The following is a 20071-nucleotide window of genomic DNA, read 5'->3' on the forward strand; positions in this document are numbered from 1 at the left end:
CTGGCTAAAAAGTTCATTAAGTGTTTAGTGGCTTAAAGTGAAAGGCAATAAAGAATCAAAGTAAGACAGAGTACACAGAAACTTACAGATGACCTTTTCTTATTTCCTAATTGTTCTATTGCCTAGTTAAGTACCTTTAAAGTTTAGAATCTAAAGCTAAGTATGTTGGAGTTTTAAATCAATTTAACAACTCCTCTTCCTTTTACAGAGCAAGAAAACAAGACCGGAGAAGTAGAGAGATTTATCTGCCTCTAAGCAGCAGAGTTGCTAAATTTTGAATTAAAAACAAAACAAAACAAAACAAAACAGCAACTCTAGGTTCAACCCTATTATGTCTAGGCTATATAATAACAATAACACACTATTATACCAAGACTCTGTAATCAAGTCAGCATCTTACAGTTTCATAACTCTTGTTAAGAAATAAGTCTTAATAAATATAGTTTTGGGGCACCTGGGTGGCTCAGTGGGTTAAGCCTCTGCCTTCGGCTCAGGTCATGATCTCAGGGTCCTGGGATCAAGCCCTGCATTGGGCTCTCTGTTCAGCTAGGAGCCTACTTTCCTCTCTCTCTCTGCCTGCCTCTCTACTTGTACTCTCTCTCTCTCTGTGTCAAATAAATAAATAAAATCTTAATATATATATAGTTTAATAAGTAATATACTAATAAATATATTATTTTTACTATTAATAAATATACTTCAATATAAGTAAATAAGTATAAAAATTCTACTCCATAAAGAAATTTCAGTTTTATTTTTTTTTAATTTTTTTTTAAGATTTTATTTATTTATTTGACAGACAAGAGATTACAAGTAAGCAGAGAGACAGGCAGAAAGAGAGGAGGAAGCAGGCTCCCTGCTGAGCAGAGAGCCCGATGTGGGGCTCGATCCCAGGATGCTGGGATCATGACCTGAGCCGAAGGCAGAGGCTTTAACCCACTGAGCCACCCAGGCGCCCGAAATTTCAGTTTTATAAATTACTCTCCAAATATCAATCATATGAAGGACAACTTCAGAATTAAACAGTTGGGCCAGGGATTGGGGAGAATGCATGAAATTTAGTTAGTCTTATGAATATAAGATTATTCTGAAAACACAAAATAAACATTAAGATTTATAGAGTATATCACACAGTGTTCTCCTTTTCAAATTGAGACATGCAAATGAAAACCTATTTACCTTAAAGATTCAGATAATGGTGTTAAAGTGCCATCTCCCCTATCTACTACACGAAAGAAATTCAATTGATCTCCTTCTCGGTATACCAAAAATGTAACTTGTTTGTTGCAGGAGGTCTTCTCCCAGACCTCATCTCGACTGGAATCCATGTACTCAGCCATCTCCCTAAGTGGATCTTCCATAGGAACTACAAATGGAAAAATTGATAAACAAGTCTTGAATTTATATCAGGTTTTATGCATCTTGGTACAGTGACAGGATATAATGTGCTGAATTAGAACAACATATACATGATGGTCTTTAAAGAAGTTTCTCGCCTTTTTTTTTGCAATGTTTTATTTTTTTTAATTTTTTTTTTTAAATTTCTTCTCAGTGTTCCAGAATTGTTTATGCACCACACCCAGTGCTCCATGCAATACGTGCCCTCCATAATACCCACCACCAGGCTCACCCAGCCTCCCAGCCCCCACCCCTCCAAAACCTTCAGATTGTTTTTCAGAGTCCACAGTCTCTCATGATTCATCTCCCCCTCCAATTCCCCCCACTCCCTTCTCCTCTCCATCTCCCCATGTCCTCCGTGTTATTTCTTGTGCTCCACAAATAAGCGAAACTATATAATAATTGACTCTCTCTGCTTGACTTATTTCACTCAGCATAATCTCTTCTTATAGTTAATACAGCATTCCCTATGTCGTACTAACATGAAAGAAACAAAACGCATTATTATGTTATTACATACAAAGACAGGGCTTAACTAAATACATTAGTATCTTCCTGTGCCACTAGAGTCTGTGTAGTTGCTGATTCTATGACATAATTACCTAAGACTATTTTCACTTTACATGTCTACTTCCTATATTTTCCAATATTGTTACATCAATAATTTAAAAGCAATATAAATTCCACTTACTTAAGATTTTAAAAAAAGGACACATACACATAACTAGGAAACATTATGTTGGAAATTAGAAGGAAATGAATCTCCTTTTTTCTTTCTGGTTTTGGATTCTTCTTTGATTTTGGTTTTACATTCTTCTTAGAGCTGTTTCTTGACATGAAGTTAAGTAATTAAAAGTATACAATAATTTAGAACACAAAGGGGCCCGTGAGTGTACTGAAACGGGCATGTGTATAATGGGTAGCACATTGTTTCTTGAAAGCATCCTCCCAGGACTCCAACTGTCCTGAAGTGTACCCATGTGTCTAGTCAGAGCACAAGAACTGGGACAAAGCCCTGTACTACTATAGGCTATTCTGGCCTCAAGTCATCCTCTGGTTGATATTACAGGCATCATTACAACCTGCTCGTGTCCACAGTAGCCACAGATTCTGCTCCTGTGGGCGGAAGGGCCTCAAAGATTGCTGGCTCATAGGTTTAATGTTCGAAAAGACTCTGACCCCAGACTTAAGTAATGATTACAGGAAAAAAGTTGACTCCCAGAAACTCTCATGTCAAACTGCAGAAACATTTGTTCTTTCCTAAAAGATGCAACAACTTCTCAAATTCCCTAACTTTGATTCAAGTAGCTTATTTATTAACAGAATCACAGTACTGTGCTAACCTTTTAAAAACTTACAGCAATAAGAAATACAAAACTGGGAAAGTAACAAAGTAGAAACATTAAAGATGTCCCCAAATGCTAATCCAATACCACCATCACTAAAAGAGAAAAAGTAGAAATATAGTAAGATTTAGCTTATTTTGTAAAAATATTTGGATGTTTTGACCAACTCTTTCATAGGCACAAAATGTGCAAATATTAAAAGACATGCTTAAAATAAGTTCTTGCCATTTTTTAGATAATGTTACACGTTCCACATTACCTTAAAAAGAAATAAAATCTATTTTGCTGCCACTACTAAAGCCGCGCAAAGGCTTTACCTAAATCAACATGGTGTGTCCTATATAAGGAGGCTCTGGGATTGAGTACGTGCACCACCTATGTGGTATATGCACACACCTTATCATAACAGAAAAACCAGTCTGATTTCACCAGGTATAACACACTGTATATGTACTATAAGATAAAATTTAGTTTTAGAAAGGATTTTCTATGCTGTTTGATATTTTTAAAACTAAGTATTACTAAACTCATGGTATTTTCTAAACCATAACTTTCAAGTAAGCCAAAAGGGGCGCCTGGGTGGCTCAGTCATTAAGCAACTGCCTTTAGCTCAGGTCACGATCCCAGGGTCCTGGGATTGAGTCCCACATTGGGCTCCCTGTTCAGCAGGAAGCCTGCTTCTTCCTCTCCCACTGCTTGTGTTCCCTCTCTGTCAAATAAATAAACAAAATCTTGGGGGAGAAAAAAAAGACTAAATAGCCAAAAAGTATGGTTTCTCAAATACAACGTGAAAAAGTTGTAGATCTGGGTATCATTTTTAATCTTCACAAAGTTTTCAATGATACATGGAGACAACAGCAAGCTTTTAAAGAAGATGATTCAATAAATTACAAAACACAGAGATAAAATTTGACTTGTGGAAGAAATAAAGCAGGGCGGAATCAATAATTAAAATATGACACCCTTCCCCAAATGAGGCCCACAGGAGCAAGACTTCTCTGAGCAGTCTAAGGGTCCCTCTTCTTTGTGGGGATTCATGTGAATCAGGAACCCATGCAAATACTCCCAGTTTTTCCAATGCTTAGAGCTCTCTTGTTAATCAAGTCTCTGCTCACATCATCTCTTCGAAGGCCCTTTCACAATCATCCTCCTAGAATCCTACTTTCACAGACACTGTCCCAACTCCCTTATTTCCTCCACAGCACCTGCAACTGCCTGATATGACATTGAATCTTTACATCTTTATTGTGGGCACTGTCAGTAAGCAGAAACTTTTTCTTCCATGGAACACAGCATTGAACATCTAGTAGATACATAAAATAAATTTGTTAAATGAATGAAAGACCTCCAGGGACTGCCTTGTTTTTCCCTATTTATAGGGCTGTAATTTTAATATGGAACATATGGTGAGGTCTTTTTTTTTTCCATGTTCCTTTTCTTTTTTTTTAAATAGATGTACACTTTTAAAATTAAAATTCAATTAATTAACAAATAATGTATTATTAGTTTCAGAGGTAGAGGTCAGTGATTCATCAGTCTTATATAATACACTGTGCTCATTACATTACATCCTCTCCTTAATGTCCACCACCCACGTTCTGAAAAAGGATTCAACAGGGCTGCAATAATATCTATAAACCCAAATGCATCACAAACCAGGCTAACAGGCAACTTTAGAATTGGCTAACAGGCAACTTTAGAATTTTCTGTAAAAATCATTACATCCAGAGGTGAAGACTCAGTGGGTAAAAAAAAAAAGAAAAAAAGCAACAAATTGGTATGAACTTATACAATGATAACAACATATTCACACAATACTATTCATTTTCTTTCCCTCTCCTGGTGACGTTTATTTTTAAATATCCCTGGATTGAATCAGGAAATTTTTCTGAAACCTGAGGTTCTTCTGCACATATATGCTTTACAGAACAATGCTTAGAAAAACAAATGCTGTTCTAAGACCTAATAGCAGAAAGAGAACCTGATTAAAACCCGAGACTATAAAAATACCAACCCGCTTGAATTATTATTGTCAAACTTTAATGTACATGATTCTAATTAATGCTTACCTCTTCTAGTATTTATAGGTCCACCACGCATAGCCAATACCAGCTTCAAGGTACAACCTTCTGATATGCTGTTAACAGAAAAACAAACCATCGTTATCAAAGCACATTTGGTGTTAGACATAGACATAATTAAGTACTAGTGTATCAGGCATCATACTCACTCTCTATAATATAAAAAAGATACAGCAATATGCATAAATATAAAATGTTAACTTAATTACTTGTATAAGTAATGAAAAAGTATATTCTAATAAGCTAAACATGACATGACACCTCAGTTTAGCATCTTCATTTCACATATAAAGAAAAAGAGGCCGTAAGAAGTTTTCCAAGACCCGAAGTGTTAGAAAACAGATCTATTTAGTATAAGAGAAAATACAAAAACAGCAAATCTACAATATCTACAAGCGCTCCCAAATCCCAGTGCTCTTCCAGATATTTCACATCGCCTCTGACTCTTCTGTTCTTAAGAGTGAAGAAAACTATGGAAAGAACCTAGAGGTCCATCAACAGATAAATGGATGAAGAAGATGTGGAATGGAATTCTATGCAGCCATCAAAAGAAATGAAATCTTGCCATTTGCAATGACGCTGATGAAACTAGAGGGTATTAGGCTGAGTGAAATCAATCATGATCACTGTGATATGAGGAATTTGAGAGGCAGGGCAGGGGGCTGTAGGGGGAAGGGAAGGAAAAAAATGAAGCAAGATGGGATCAGGAGGGAGACAAACCAAGAGAGACTCTAAATCTCACAAAACAAACTAAGGGCTGCTGGGGAGTGGTGGGGGGTAGGGATAGGGTGGTGGGGTTATGAACATTGTGGAGGGTATGGGCTATGGTGAGTGCTATGAAATGTGTAAGCCTATTGATTCATAGACCTATACCCCGGGGCAAATAATACATTACATGCTAATAAAAAATAATTTAATAAAGGAAAAAAGAGTGAAGAAGTGCATGAAAGAAGGGAGAAAGGAAGACAAAAGTCAAATAATATATCTACAATCACTGGTGCATATACAGTGTCACTTAGTAATAGAAGGAGGGCTTGATGAAAAATGAAGGACTTGGTGAAGAGCAAAACTCTCTTATCCAATACTCTTTTTTTATCTTTATCAAGTGTGCTTTATGTTTTGTTTTATTATTTTTAATTCTGATTCCAGTATAGTCAACAGTGTTATATTAGTTTCAGGTGACAATATAATGATTCAACAATTCTACTGATTACTCAGTGCTCGTCATGATAAGTGTCCTCTGAATCCCCTCCACCTAATTCGCCTATCCCCCCGGCCCAACTCCTCTCTTTTTTTTTTTTTTAAAGATTTTATTTATTTATCAGAGGGGGGGGAGAGCGAGCACAGGCAGACAGAATGGTAGGCAGAGGCAGAGGGAGAAGCAGGCTCCCTGACGAGCAAGGAGCCCGATGTGGGACTCGATCCCAGGACGCTGGGATCATGACCTGAGCTGAAGGCAGCTGCTTAACCAACTGAGCCACCCAGGTGTCCCCCAACTCCTCTCTGATTAACCATCAATTTGTACTCTATAGTTAAGAGTCCATTTCTTGGTTTTTCTCTTTTTTCTTCTGCTCATTTTTTTGGTTCTCAAATTCCACATATTAGTGAAACTATATGGTTCTTGTTTTGCTCTGACTTATTTCACTTAGGATTATACTCTCTAGCTCCATCCATGTCATTGTAAATGGCAAGATTTCATTCTTTTATGGCTGGATAATATTCCATTGTATATATAGCACATCTTCTTTATCCATTCATCTACCAATGGACACTTGGGGTGCTTCCATAATATGGCTATTGTAGATAATGCCACTATAAATATAGGGGCACATGTATCCCTTTGAATTAGTGTTTTTGTATTTCTTGGATAAATACCCAGTAGTGCAATTATTGGGTTGTAGGGTAGTTCTATTTTTAATTTTTTGAAGACCCTCCAAACTGTCTTCCACAGTGGCTGTACCAATATGCATTCCCACCAACAGTGCAGGAGGATTCCTTTTCTTTCCACATCCTCACCAACACCCACTGTCTCTTTGTTATTAATTTTAGCCATTCTAACAGGTGTAAGGTGACATCTCACTAGAGTTTTGATTTGCATTTCCCTGATAATGAGTGATTCTGAGCATTTTTTCCTAAGTCTGTTGGCCATCTGGATGTCGTCTTTGGAGAAATACCTATTCTTTAATTGAATCATTAGGTTTTGGCGTGCTGAGTTGTGAAGGTTTTTATATATTTTGGATACTAACTCTATTGGATATGTCATTTGCAAACATCTCCCATTCAGTAAGTTGCTTTTAGTTTCACTGATTATTTCCTTCACTGTGCAGAAGCTTTTTGTTTTGGTGTAGTCCCAAGAGTTTATTTTAGCTTTTATTTCCCCTGCCTCAGGAGACATACCTTAGAAAAATGTTGCCACAGCTAATGTCAGAAAAATTACTGCATGTGCTCTTTCCTAGGATTTTTATTCTTACCCAATTCTTTTATAAAAATGAAAAAAAAAGGGAAAGTAGTCAAGTGGGAATGGGCCAATATCAAAAGAAAAGAGCACAAGGCAAGTTCAAAAGAGAGGGATCTAAAAAGGCAGGATATATATAACTTGGTGTGAATAATGAAAAGATAAAACAAATAGTCAAAGGAAAGGATCAGGTAGTTGGCGTACTGAGCCAACATATCTTAAGGTGCAGGATTTACACTTAAATCTAGGGGTCACAACTATTCAGAAGAGACATGATACAAGGATTTCCCAAGAAAAACACTGATACATGGAGTTGTAATACTGAGCATCTATAAAACAGCTAATATGTAATTACACTCACTTGTAATCATTCAAGCAATAATCATCTTCAAGTTCCATGTTATTCCAAATTAAGTGCTGCTGACAGATGGGAATACCTTAGGGGAAGGTTATAAAAATATGGTTATAAATTCAATAGAATCTTCAAAAGAGTATGATACAAAGCTCTTCTATTAAAAGACTACTACTAATGATAAACATACTTCTAAACTGAATGCTAAGTGCTTAGCTAAAATTCACAGAATCACAGATAAAAGCTATGGTTAAAAGTAGATGGAATCCAGTCCACTAACTTTAGAACAGTGTTTTAGTAACTCTCTATTCTTGAAGCCAAGTATAACATTAGGGAGCACTTTAAAGGATAAGTATCATGAAATCAGCCCTGAAGCATTTAAGATTTAAGGTCTATAAGACTGTTCTCAATGCTACAAAGTACACTCTTCATTCAGTTATATGCAGTTTGTTAAAAGTATATTGTAAGTAGCAGTGGAGATGAAATTGGTTAAGGTTGTTAAAATATACAAAATTCTCTTGGGGCGCCTGGGTGGCTCAGTGGGTTAAGGCCTCTGCCTTCAGTTCAGGTCATGATCCTAGGGTCCTGGTATCAAGCACCGCATTGGGCCTTCTGCTCAGTGAGAAGCCTGTTACCCGACTCTCTCTACCTGCCTCTCCGCCTACTTGTGATCTCTGTCAAATAAATAAATAAATAAAATCTTTATTAAAAAATATATAAAACTCTCACTATAAGATAATTAGGTCATAAAATAAAGTATAACATGGGACTATAGTTAATAATATTGTATACCTGAAAGGTGCTATGAGACTAGATCTTAAAAGTTTCTATCACAAGAAAAAAATTTTATAACTATGTATGGTGATGGATGTTAACAAGATTCATTATCCTGATCACTTATCAATAAATACAAATTTTGAATCATTATGTTGTACATCTGAAACTAGTATGTCAATTATGTCTAAGTTTAACTAGTATTTCAATTATATCTAAGCTTAAAAATATAGAACATTTAATTTAGTTTACTGTCCTTTTGGGGAGGTGTATTCCTAAAATGTGTTCTCAAGTAACATTATTTAGTGATTAACATGTCATCTTTCATAATGCTTCTGAATGGAAGTCATTAATCTTGAAAAGGGCAGAAAATTAATTTCTAAAATAAACATTAATGTACTAGAAAATTCTTCCACCTTAGCATTTGTATGTGACTGTACTTTAACATGTTCTTTTGTAGAGTCTGAACACTAATTATAGAATAATTCAATATTTGAAAAAAAACTATGTTATAATTTTCAATACTGGAAATTATAGTCTATAAGAGAGTTTATTTGTATTTCTGTGATGTTAAAGAAATATTAAAAAGACTCCATACACTAGCATAATTAACCTTTTTCACTTGTTTTTTTTTGTTGTTTTTTTGGTTTTTTTTGCAAAGTACACATTAGACTTCCCAAAGAATATTTGGACTATACTAGTCAGAGTGTTATCTACTCAACAGGACATTTAATGGATACTGATACTGATGAAAATCTTTTTTGAATATCTCATATACTGTCTTCTCAAATTACTTTTTCTTATGATACTAAAACTTGACTAGAATAATAACAGTGGTGGGGCCTCTGGATGGCTGAGCCAGTTAAGCATCTGCCTCTTGACTTTAGCTTAGGTCATCATCTCAGGGTCCTGAGATCAAGCCCCTCATCTGGCTCTGTGCTCAGCATAGAGTCTGCTTGTCCCTCTCCCTCTGCTCCTCCTGATGCTTACACTCTCTTTCCTTCTCTCTAATAAATAAATGAAATCTTTAAAAAACAAAAATAACAGTGGTATGTATGCTAGTCTGCATTATTATAAGCCAAGCACTGTTAAAAGTGCTTGACTTCTATTATCATACTTTAACTGCAACCACAATCTTGTGAAGTGTGCATCAATATTATGTTCACTTCACAAATAATAAAACTGAATGAAGTACTGAGGAGCATGTAGGTGGCTCTGCCAAATAAGCATCCAATTCTTGATTTCAGTTCAGGTCATGCTCTCAGGGTTGTGAGATCGGGCCCTGTATGGGGCTCCATGCTGAGCATGGAGACTAGTTGAGATTCTCTCTCTCTCCCTCTGTCCCTCTCACTTCCCTTCTTTAAAAAAATGAATAAATAAAACTGAATACTGACAGACTGACACACAGAGTAGGCGGATTTGAGATGTGAAGCCCCCACAGGCCAACTCCAGTTATCAGACTGGAAATGTTAAAATAACTATGATTATTTTGCTAAAAGCTCTAACAGGTAAAGGAGATAGCAAGCAAGATTAGTTGGGCAATGTAAGCAGAGAGATGGAAATTCTAAGAAAGAAAAGGAAATGCTGGAGAGATCAAGAACACCATAACAGAAAGGAATAATGCTTTTAATGGGCTCATCAGTAGACTGGACACAGCTAAGGAAAGTATATATGAGCTTGAGAATAATAAAAAACATGAACAACTCCATGCTCACAAATTTGATGATCTAGATGAAAAGGGCCAATTCTTCCCACACAAAACACACAAAAAAGAGATAATGTGAATATTCCTTTATCTATTAAACATAAATGGAGTCAGTAAGTAATGACCTTGAACAAAAAGCACTGAGGCCAGATTGTTTCACTGGTGAATTCTACCAGATATTTAAGAAAGAAATTATCCAGTTCTCTACAACGGATTCCAGAGGCAGATTGGATACATCCTAATTCATTCTATGAAGCCACATTACCCCAATACCAAAACCAGATGAAGACATTACAAGAAAACTACAGACCAATATCTCTCATGAACATAGATGACAAAAAACAACAAAATATTAGCAAATGAAATTCAACAGTGTATAAAAAAGAATTATGCAAGCCTTGTTGATCATTCAAAAATCAATGTAGTCCATCACCTCAAAGGGCTGAAGAAGAAAAATCCCATGATTATATGAATAAATGGAGAAAAAGCAAATCCAAAAGTCATCCATGATAAAAATCCTCAGCAAACTAGAAATAGAGGGGAAATCCAACTTGACAAAAACCCTATATATGTAATGGCTTAAAATTTAAAGTTTTCCCACTAAGACTGTGGAAAAGGCAAGGATGTCCCCTTCTTACTAATGCTTTTGAATACTGTACTGGAAGTCCTAGCTAATGCCAGGATTAGCTAAAAATAATAAAAGGAAATAAAAGGTATACTGATAAGGAAGAAATAAAACCATCTTTGCAGATGACATGATTGTGCAGAAAATCTAAAAGAAACAATAACAAAAACTATTAGAACTAATAAGCAATTATAGCAAAATTACAGGACACAAGCTTAATATACTAAAGTTAATCACTTTTTTATATACCAGTAATTACCAAGTAGAATTTGAAATTTATAATATATTGGTGTGGTGCAAAAATAATTAATACTGTTATGCTGAAAATAAATAAAAAATAAATTTTAAAAAATACCTATATCTTAAAAATATATATGTAGATTACCATCTACATTAGCACCTAATAAAAACAGGTATAAATCTAACAAAATATGTATAAGATCCATATGCAGAGGAGGAGGAGCAAGATGGCAAAGAAGTAAGAGACCTAAATTTAGTCTGGTCCCAGAAATTCAGCTAGATAGTTATCAAACCATTTTTTTTTTTTTTTTTTTTTTTTTTTTTTTAAAGATTTTATTTATTTATTTGACAGAGAGAAATCACAAGTAGATGGAGAGGCAGGCAGAGAGAGAGAGGGAAGTAGGCTCTCTGCTGAGCAGAGAGCCCGATGCGGGACTCGATCCCAGGACTCTGAGATCATGACCTGAGCCGAAGGCAGCGGCTTAACCCACTGAGCCACCCAGGCGCCCCTTATCAAACCATTTTAAACACCTACAAACTCAACAGGAGATTGAAGAGAAGAATAGCAGCAACTCTATGAATAGAAAAGCGACCACATTCTGGAAGACAGGATGTGCAGAGAAATGAATCTGAGGTGATATATGGGAAGATAGACCCAGGGGGGAGGGGCTGGCTCCTGGCAAGCAGCAGAGCAGTGGAACACAAAATTGGAACTTTTAGAAGTCTGCTCCATGGGCTCCATAGGGCGCCTGGGTGTCTCAGTCGTTAAGCATCTGCTTTTGGCTCAGGTCATGATCCCAGTGCCCTGGGATTGTGCCCCACCCTGGGATCCCTGCTGAGGAGGAAGTCTTCTTCTCTCTCTCCACCCCCCTGCTTGTGTTTAAAATCTTTAAAAAAAAAAAAAAGAAGAAGAAGAAAAAGAAGTCTGTTCCATTGAGGGACCTCGCTCCAGAGGCTAAGTGGGGCTGGAGCCCTCAATGGGACAGTGTGGTCTCAGGACCTGCAGGGCCACAAAAAGACCAGTGGTGTCTTAGTATGGCAGAGCTCCCAGGTATCAGAGCAGGGAAGCCAGCTGCAAAGACAAAGCTGAGAAAGGGGCTTTCAGTTCAGAGTTACCTTAAATCATGATCTGAGGCACAGTCATGCAACTATTCTTTGAGCAGGGACCCCACAAGTAGCAGATCTGGGGAGAACACCCCCACTTACTCCACCAGAAGGAGCAGCATGGGAGCACACTGCAGGAATCTGCTGGGCTTGAAGACTCAAAGGAAATAAAAGTTATACCGAATCTGCTGGGTTTGGGGACTCCAAAAGGGGCAGTGTGCCAGCAACAGAAATGCTTGGTCACAGGCCAGGTGAGCTTGGAGTGCAGTCGGAAGCCAGGGAGACAGGATTGACTGCTCTTCTCTGAGGGCTCACTGAAGAGGGAGGCCCTGAGCTCTCCACTCCTCCAGGGCTGGAGATTAGGGAGCCGCCATTTTCATTATTGTACTCCAACGCTGTACAGAAAGCATTCAGGGAAGAAAAGCAACTAAAAGCAAATGCAAGCAGATTGCTTAGCCTGGTCCCTGGCAAGGGCAGTGCAAATCCGCCTCCTACAAAGACATTTTAGTAACTGGCCACTCCCCCAGAAGATCAGCAAGAACATCCAGCCAAGACCAAGTTTAACAATGAGAACTGCAAACCACCAGTGCTGCGGGAATACAACACATAAAATTTATGGCCTTTTCCCCATGATTCTTTAGTCTTTCAAAGCTAAATCTCTTAAATTTTCCTTATTTTTTTTCTTCTTCTATCTTTTTAAATGTTTCCATTTTCCTATTTTAACCAATTTTAACTTATCAATACCTTTTTTTTAAAATTTATTGTTTATTTTCAGCATAACGGTATTCATTATTTTTGCACGACACCCAGTGCTTCATGCAATCTGTGCCCTCTGTAATACCCACCACCTGGTACCCCGACCTCCCACCACCCGCCCCTTCAAAAAACTTATTTTTAATTTTCATTTTTATACTTATAGTCTATCCCTTCATTCTGTATAACCTTATTTTTCTTATACATATAAGTTTTTCTTTCCTTAAAATTTTGGGATGCAGACTCTTTTAACAGACCAAAATACACCCTAAATCCACCATATGGCTTTGTTCTACTCCCCAACCTGATGACATTCCTTCCCTTTTTGTTCCCCAACAACTTATCACCTCAATTCCTTTTTTAAAATCTTTTAAAATTTTCATCTTTATAGTCATATTCCATCCCATCATTGTGTTTACCCATATATATATATATATATATATATATATATATATTATATAAGTTTTTCTTTCTTTAAAATTTTGGGAGGCAGTTTTGTCTAACAGACCAAAATATACCCCATATCAAGTGTGTGGCTCTGTTCTCTTCACCAGCTAAATAATTTTTTTCCCTTCTTCTCCCCCTGGTTTCGGGTCTCTTCTGATTTGGTTAGTGTATATTTTTCTAGGGTCAATGTTAACCTTTTAACATTTTGTTCTCTCATTCATCTACTCGTCTCTGAATAAAATATTCTTCTCTGGATTAAAGGCAGAAAAATTCACCTCAAAAAAAGAACAAGAGGCAGTACCGACTGCTGGAGATCCAATCAATACAGATATAGTAAGATTTCAGAACCAGAGTTCAGAATGATGATTACAAAGATGCTATCCAGGCTTGAAAAAAGCATAGAAGATACTAGAGAATCCCTTTCTGGAGAAATAAAAACTAAAATCTAACCAAGTTGAAATTTAAAACAATATATTAATGAGGTGCAATAAAAAATGGAGGCTCTTACTGCTAGGAAAAATGAGGCAGAAGAGAGAATAAGTGATATAGAAGACAAATGACAGAGAATGAAGAAGCTGAGGAAAAGATAAACAACTATCTGGATCACGAGCGGAGAATTCAAGAGATAAATCATACCATAAGACAGAATGGTATTAGAATAATTGGAATCCCAGAATACCATAAGACAGAATGGTATTAGAATAATTGGAATCCCAGAAGAAGAAAGAGAGATGGGCAGAAGGTATACTGAAGCAAATTATAGCAGAGAACTTCCCTAATTTGGGGAAGGAAACAAGCTTCAAAACTCAGGAGGCACATAAAAACTCCCCTCAAAAACAATAAAAATAGGTCAAAACCCCATCCTCTTATTAGTAAAACTTATTAGTCTTAGTGACACAGAGAAAATCCTGAAAGAAGCTTGGGACAAGAAGTCTGTAACATACAATGGCAGAAATCTTAGACTGGCAGCAGACTTATCCACAGAGACCTGTCAGGGCAGAAGAGACTGGCAGGATATATTCAGAGCACTAAACGAGAAAAAAATTCAGCCAAGAATACTATATCCAGCTAGGCTGTCACTGAAAATAGAGAGATAAAAAGTTTCCAGGACAAACAAAAACTAAAAGAATTGGCAAACACCAAACCAGCCCTAGAGGAAATATTGAAAGGGGTCCTCTAAGCAAAGAGAGAGCCTAAAAGTAACAGAACAGAAAGGAACAGAGACAACATACAGTAACAGTCACCTTACAGGTAATAAAATGGAACTAAATTCGTATCTTTCAATAGTTACCGTGAATGTAAATGGACTAAATGCTCCAATCAAAACACACAGGATATCAGAATGGACAAAAAAAAGACCCATCAATATGCTATCTGAAAGAAAATCCTTTTAGACCCAAAGACACCTCCAGATTTAAACTGGGGGGGTAGAAAACCATTTACCATACTAATGGACATCAAAAGGAAGCCAGGGTGGCAATCCTTATATCAGACTAATTGATTTTAAACCAAAGCCTATAATAAGAGAGGAGGAAGGACACTATATCATACTGAAAGGGTCTGTCCAACAAGAAGATCTAACAATTTAAAAAATCTATGCCCCTAACATGGGAGCAGCCAACTGTATAAACCAATTACTAATAAAATCAAAGAAACACATCGACAATAATACAATAATACTAGAGGACTTTAACACTCCCCTCACTGAAATGGACAGATCAGCTAAGCAAAAGATCAACAAGTACAAAAAGGCTTTAAATGACACACTAGACCAGATGGACATCACAGATATATTCAGAATATTCCATCCCAAAGCAACAGAATGCACATTCTTCTCTAGTGCACATGGAACAGTCTCCAGAACAGATCATATCCTGGGTCACAAATCAGGTCTCAACAAGTACCAAAAGACTGGGATCATTCCCTGCATATTTTCAGACCACAATGCTTTGAAACTAGAACTCAACCACAAGAGGAAGGTTGGAAAGAACTCAAATACATGGAGGCTAAAGAACACCTTACTAAAGAATGAATGGAAAAAATAAAAATAAAAAAAATTAAAAAATAAATGTCTCAACTAGGAAATTAAAGAATTGAAAAAATTCATGGAAACAAATGAAAATGAAAACACAACTGTTTTTGAGATGCAGCAAAGGTAGTCCTGAGAGGAAAGTATATAGATTTAAAAACCTTTCTCAAGAAACATGGAAGGTCTCAAATACACAACCTAAGCCTCCACCTAAAGGACCTGCAGAAAGAACAGCATATAAAAACCCAGCAGAAGGGAAAAATAAGGATAAGAGAAGAAATCAATGAAATAGGAACCAAAAGAACAGTAGAACAGATCAACAAAATTAGGAGCTGGTTCTCTTAAAGAATTAATAAGATTGATAAACCCCTGGCCAGACTTAGCAAAAAGAAAAAAGAAAGGACCCAAATTAATAAAATTATGAATGAAAGGGGAGAAATCACAACAAACACCAAAGAAAAACAATGATAAGAACATACTATGAGCAACTATATGCCAGCATATTTGACAATCTGAAAGAAATAGATGCATTCCTAGAGACATATAACTACAAAAACTGGAAAGGAAGAAATAGAAAACCGGAACAGATCCAAAACCAGTAAGGAGATTGAAGCAGTCATCAGAAATCTCCCAAATAACAAGAGCCCAGTGCCAGAAGGCTTCCCAGAGGAATTATACCAAACATTTGAAGAATAATTAATACCTATTTTCCTGAAACTGTTCCAAAAAATAGAAATGGAAGGAAAACTTCCAAACTCATTTCACAAGCATTAGCTTGATCCCAAAGACAGGCAAAGACCCCATCAAAAAGAAGAATTACAGACCAATATCCCTGATGAACACAGATGCAAAAATTCTCACCAAAATACTAGCCAGGAGGATCCAACAGTACATTAAGGGATTAGTCACCATGACCAAGTGGGATTTATTCCTGGGCTGCAAAGTTGGTTCAACATCCACAAATCAAACAATGTGATACAATACACTAATAAAAGAAAAAACAAGAAACATATGATACTCTCAATAGATGCTGAAAATCCATTTGACAAAGTACAATATCCTTTCTTAATCAAAACTCTTCACAGTATAGGAATAGAGGGTACATACCCCAATACCATCAAAGCCATCTATGAAAAACCCACAGCAAATATCATTCTCAATGAGGGAAAACTGAGAGCTTTTCCACTAAGGTCAGGAACACAGTAGGGATGTCCACTATCACCACTGCTATTCAACATAGTACTAGAAGTCCTAGTCTCAGCAATCAGACAACAAAAAGAAATAAAAGATATCTGAACATGCAAAGAAGAAGCCAAACTCTCACTCTGCAGATGATACGATACTTTATGTGGAAAACCCAAAAGACTCCACTCAAAAACTGCGAGAACTCATATAGGAATTCAGTAATGTGTCAGGATATAAAATCAATGCACAGAAATGTTGTATTTCTATATACCAACAAGACAGAAGAAGAAATTAAGGAATCAATCCTATTTACAATTGCACCCAAAACCATAAATACCTAGGAATAAATATAACCAAAGAGGTAAAGAATCTGTACTCAGAAAACCATAGAGTGCTCATGAAAGAAACTGAGGAAGACACAAAGAAATGGAAAAACATTTTATGCTCTTGGATTGGAAGAACAAAATTGTGAAAATGTCTATGCTACCTAGAGCAATCTACACATTTAATGCAATCCCTATCAAAAATGCCATCAACTTTTTTCAAAGAAATGGAACAAATAATTCTAAAATTTATATGGAACCAGAAAAGACCTCAAATAGAGGAATGTTGAAAAAGAAAAACAAGTTGTTGGTATCACAATTCCAGACTTCAAGCTCTATTACAAAGCTGTCATCATCAAGACAGTATGGTACTGGCACAAAAACAGACACATAGATCAGTGGAACAGAATAGAGAGCCCAGAAATGGACCCTCAACTCTATGGTCAGCTAATCTTCGACAAAGCAGGAAAGAATGTCCAATGGAAAAAAGACAGTCTCTTCAACAAATGGTGTTGGGAAAATTGGAAGGCAACATGCAAAAGAATGAAAGTGGACCACACACAAAAATAGACTCCAAATAGATGAAAGACCTCAATGTGAGACAGGAATCCATCAAAATCCTTGAGGAGAACACAGGCAGCAACCTCTTTGACCTCAGCCACAACAACTTCTTCCTAGAAACACTGTCAAAGGCAAGGGAAGCAAGAGCAAAAAAATGAACTATTTGGACTTCAAGATAAAAAACATTTGCATAGCAAAGGAAACAGTCAACAAAACCAAAAGACAACTGACAGATATTTGCAAATGACATTATCAAATAAAGGGCTAGTGTCCAAAATCTATAAAGAACTTATAAACTCAACACCCAAAGAACAAAGAATCCAATCAAGAAATGGGCAGAAGACATGAACAGACATTTCTGCAAAGAAGACATCCAGATGGCCAACAGACAGATGAAAAAATGCTCCACATCACTTGGCATCAGGGAAATACAAATCAAAACCACAGTGAGATACCATCTCACACCAGTCAGAATGGCTAAAATTAACCAGTCAGGAAATGGCAGGCATTGGCGAGGACACAGAGAAATGGGAACCCTCCTACACTGTTGGTGGGAATGCAAGCTGATGCAGACACTCTGGAAAACAGAATGGTGGTTCCTCAAAAAGTTGAAAATAGATGGGGCGCCTGGGTGGCTCAGTGGGTTAAGCCGCTGCCTTCGGCTCAGGTCATGATCTCAGGGTCCTGGGATCGAGTCCCACATCGGGCTCTCTGCTCAGCAGGGGGCCTGCTTCCCTTCCTCTCTCTGTGATCTCTTCCCTTCCTCTCTCCTACTGTGATCTCTCTCTGTAAAATAAATAAATAAAATCTTTAAAAAAAAAAAAAAAAAAAAAGTTGAAAATAGAGCTACCCCTTTGACCCAGCAATTGCATTACTGGGTATTTACCCTAAAGATACAAATGTTCTGATCCAAAGGGGCAGTTTATAGCAGCAATGTCCACAATAGCCAAGTTATGGAAAGAGCCTAGATGTCCAATGTCCATCAACAGATGAATGGATAAAGAAGGTGTGGTGTGTGTGTGTGTGTGTGTGTATGTGTATCTGCAATGATGTGGAGGTAACTAGAGGGGATTATGCTAAGCAAAATAAGTCCATCAGAGAAAGACAATTATCATATGATCTCACTGATATGAGGAATTTGAGAAACAAGACAGAGTATCACAGGGGAAGGGAGGGACAAATGAAACAAGATGAAACCAGAGAGGGAGACAAAACATAAAAGAGTCTCTTAATCTCAGGAAACAAACAGGCTTGCTGGAGGGGAGGGGGTGTGGAAGGGATGGTTTGGAAGATGGACAGTGGGGAGGATATGTGTTATGGTGAGGAATAAGTTAATTTAAAAATCCGTATGCAGAAAACCATAAAATTCTCAGGAAAGATTTCAAAGAAGAACTAAATAAATGGAGAGAGATTCCGTTTCGATGGATAGTGGGATTCAATATTGTCAAATGTAGGTTCAAAACAATCTTAATGAAAATTTCAGCAAATTATTTTGTGGATATCAACAAAATTGTAAGGTTTATATGGAGAAGCAAAAAGTCCAGAATAGGCAACTCAATACAGAAGAACAGAGATGGAAGACTAACACTACCTGATTTCAAGACTTGCTATAAAGTTACAGTAATCAATACAATGTGGTAATTATTAAAAAACAAATAAACCAACAGAACAGAATACAGAGCCCAGAAGTAAACTCACATAAATACAGTCAACTAATCTTTGATAAAGGAGCAAAGTCAATATAATGGAGCAAAAGCAGTCTTTCCCACAAATGGTACTGTAACAACCAAACATCCACATGAAAAAAAAAATGAATTTATTCACGTATCTTAGTTACACCCCTCACAGAAATTAATTTAAAATATACTGGGGACATAAATGCAAAATGCTAACTATAAAACCTTAACATGCTAAAAAACCTAGTTGACCCTGGGTAGGATGACGACTTTTTAATTTATTTTCCAAAGCTAATATTTTCCCTTTTTTAAAAGATTTTATTTATTTTAGGGGCACCTGGGTGGCTCAGTGGGTTAAGCCTCTGCCTTCAGCTCAGGTCATGATCTCAGGGTCCTGGAATCAAGCCCCGCATCAGGCTCTGCTCAGCAGGTAGCCTGCTTCCCTTCCTCTCTCTCTGCCTGCCTCTCTACCTGCTTGTGATCTCTCTCTCTCTCTCTCAAATAAATAAATGACTTTTTTTTTAAGATTTTATTTGAGAGAGAGAGAGGAAGAGAGAGAGGAGTATGATTTGGGGGGAGGAGCAGAAAGAGAGAGAATCTCAAGCAGACTCTCCACTGAGCATTGGAACCTGATGCAGGGTTCAATTCCATGACCCTGTGATCATGACCTGAGCCAAAACCAAGAGTCAGACACTTAACTGACTGAGCCACCCAGATGCCCCAATGATAACTTTTTAGATACAATACCAAAAGCATCATCCATGAAAGAAATAATTGATAAGCTAGACTCCATTAAAATTAAAAACTTATGCTCTGTGAAAGATAATGTTGAAGAATGAGAAGACAAACCACAGACTGGGAGAAAATACTTCCAAGAGACCTATCTGACAGAGGACAATTATTCAAATTATTCAAATTATACAAAGAACTCTTAAAATGCAACAACAAGGAAACACACAAAATCACTGGAATCATACAGTATGTAGGGTTTTTTTCCCAGTTAAAGACTTGACAAAA

At 36.9% G+C, this 20071-nt stretch overlaps 1 protein-coding gene across 5 annotated transcripts in view; it reads right to left on the minus strand.

The window, feature by feature from the left end:
- The window catches only part of ZFAND4 (zinc finger AN1-type containing 4), a 95446-nt gene that overhangs the window by 31515 nt on the left and 43860 nt on the right, over positions 1 to 20071 (minus strand). For 4 of the 5 annotated variants that reach the window (XM_045068715.1, XM_045068717.1, XM_045068714.1 and 1 more), the window contains 3 exons: positions 7642 to 7717; positions 4814 to 4881; positions 1180 to 1366 (listed from right to left, as the gene is read on the minus strand). In XM_045068715.1, the coding sequence (XP_044924650.1) occupies positions 1180 to 1366; positions 4814 to 4881; positions 7642 to 7717 (331 nt within the window). The remainder of the gene's footprint in view (positions 1 to 1179; positions 1367 to 4813; positions 4882 to 7641; positions 7718 to 20071) is intronic. The other variant, XM_045068718.1, reaches the window with a different exon arrangement.

The sequence above is a fragment of the Mustela putorius genome, unplaced genomic scaffold (assembly GCF_011764305.1).
Source record: "Mustela putorius furo isolate JIRA1106 unplaced genomic scaffold, ASM1176430v1.1 tig00003909_pilon_pilon_pilon, whole genome shotgun sequence".
In the NCBI taxonomy this organism is placed as follows: Eukaryota; Metazoa; Chordata; class Mammalia; order Carnivora; family Mustelidae; genus Mustela; species Mustela putorius.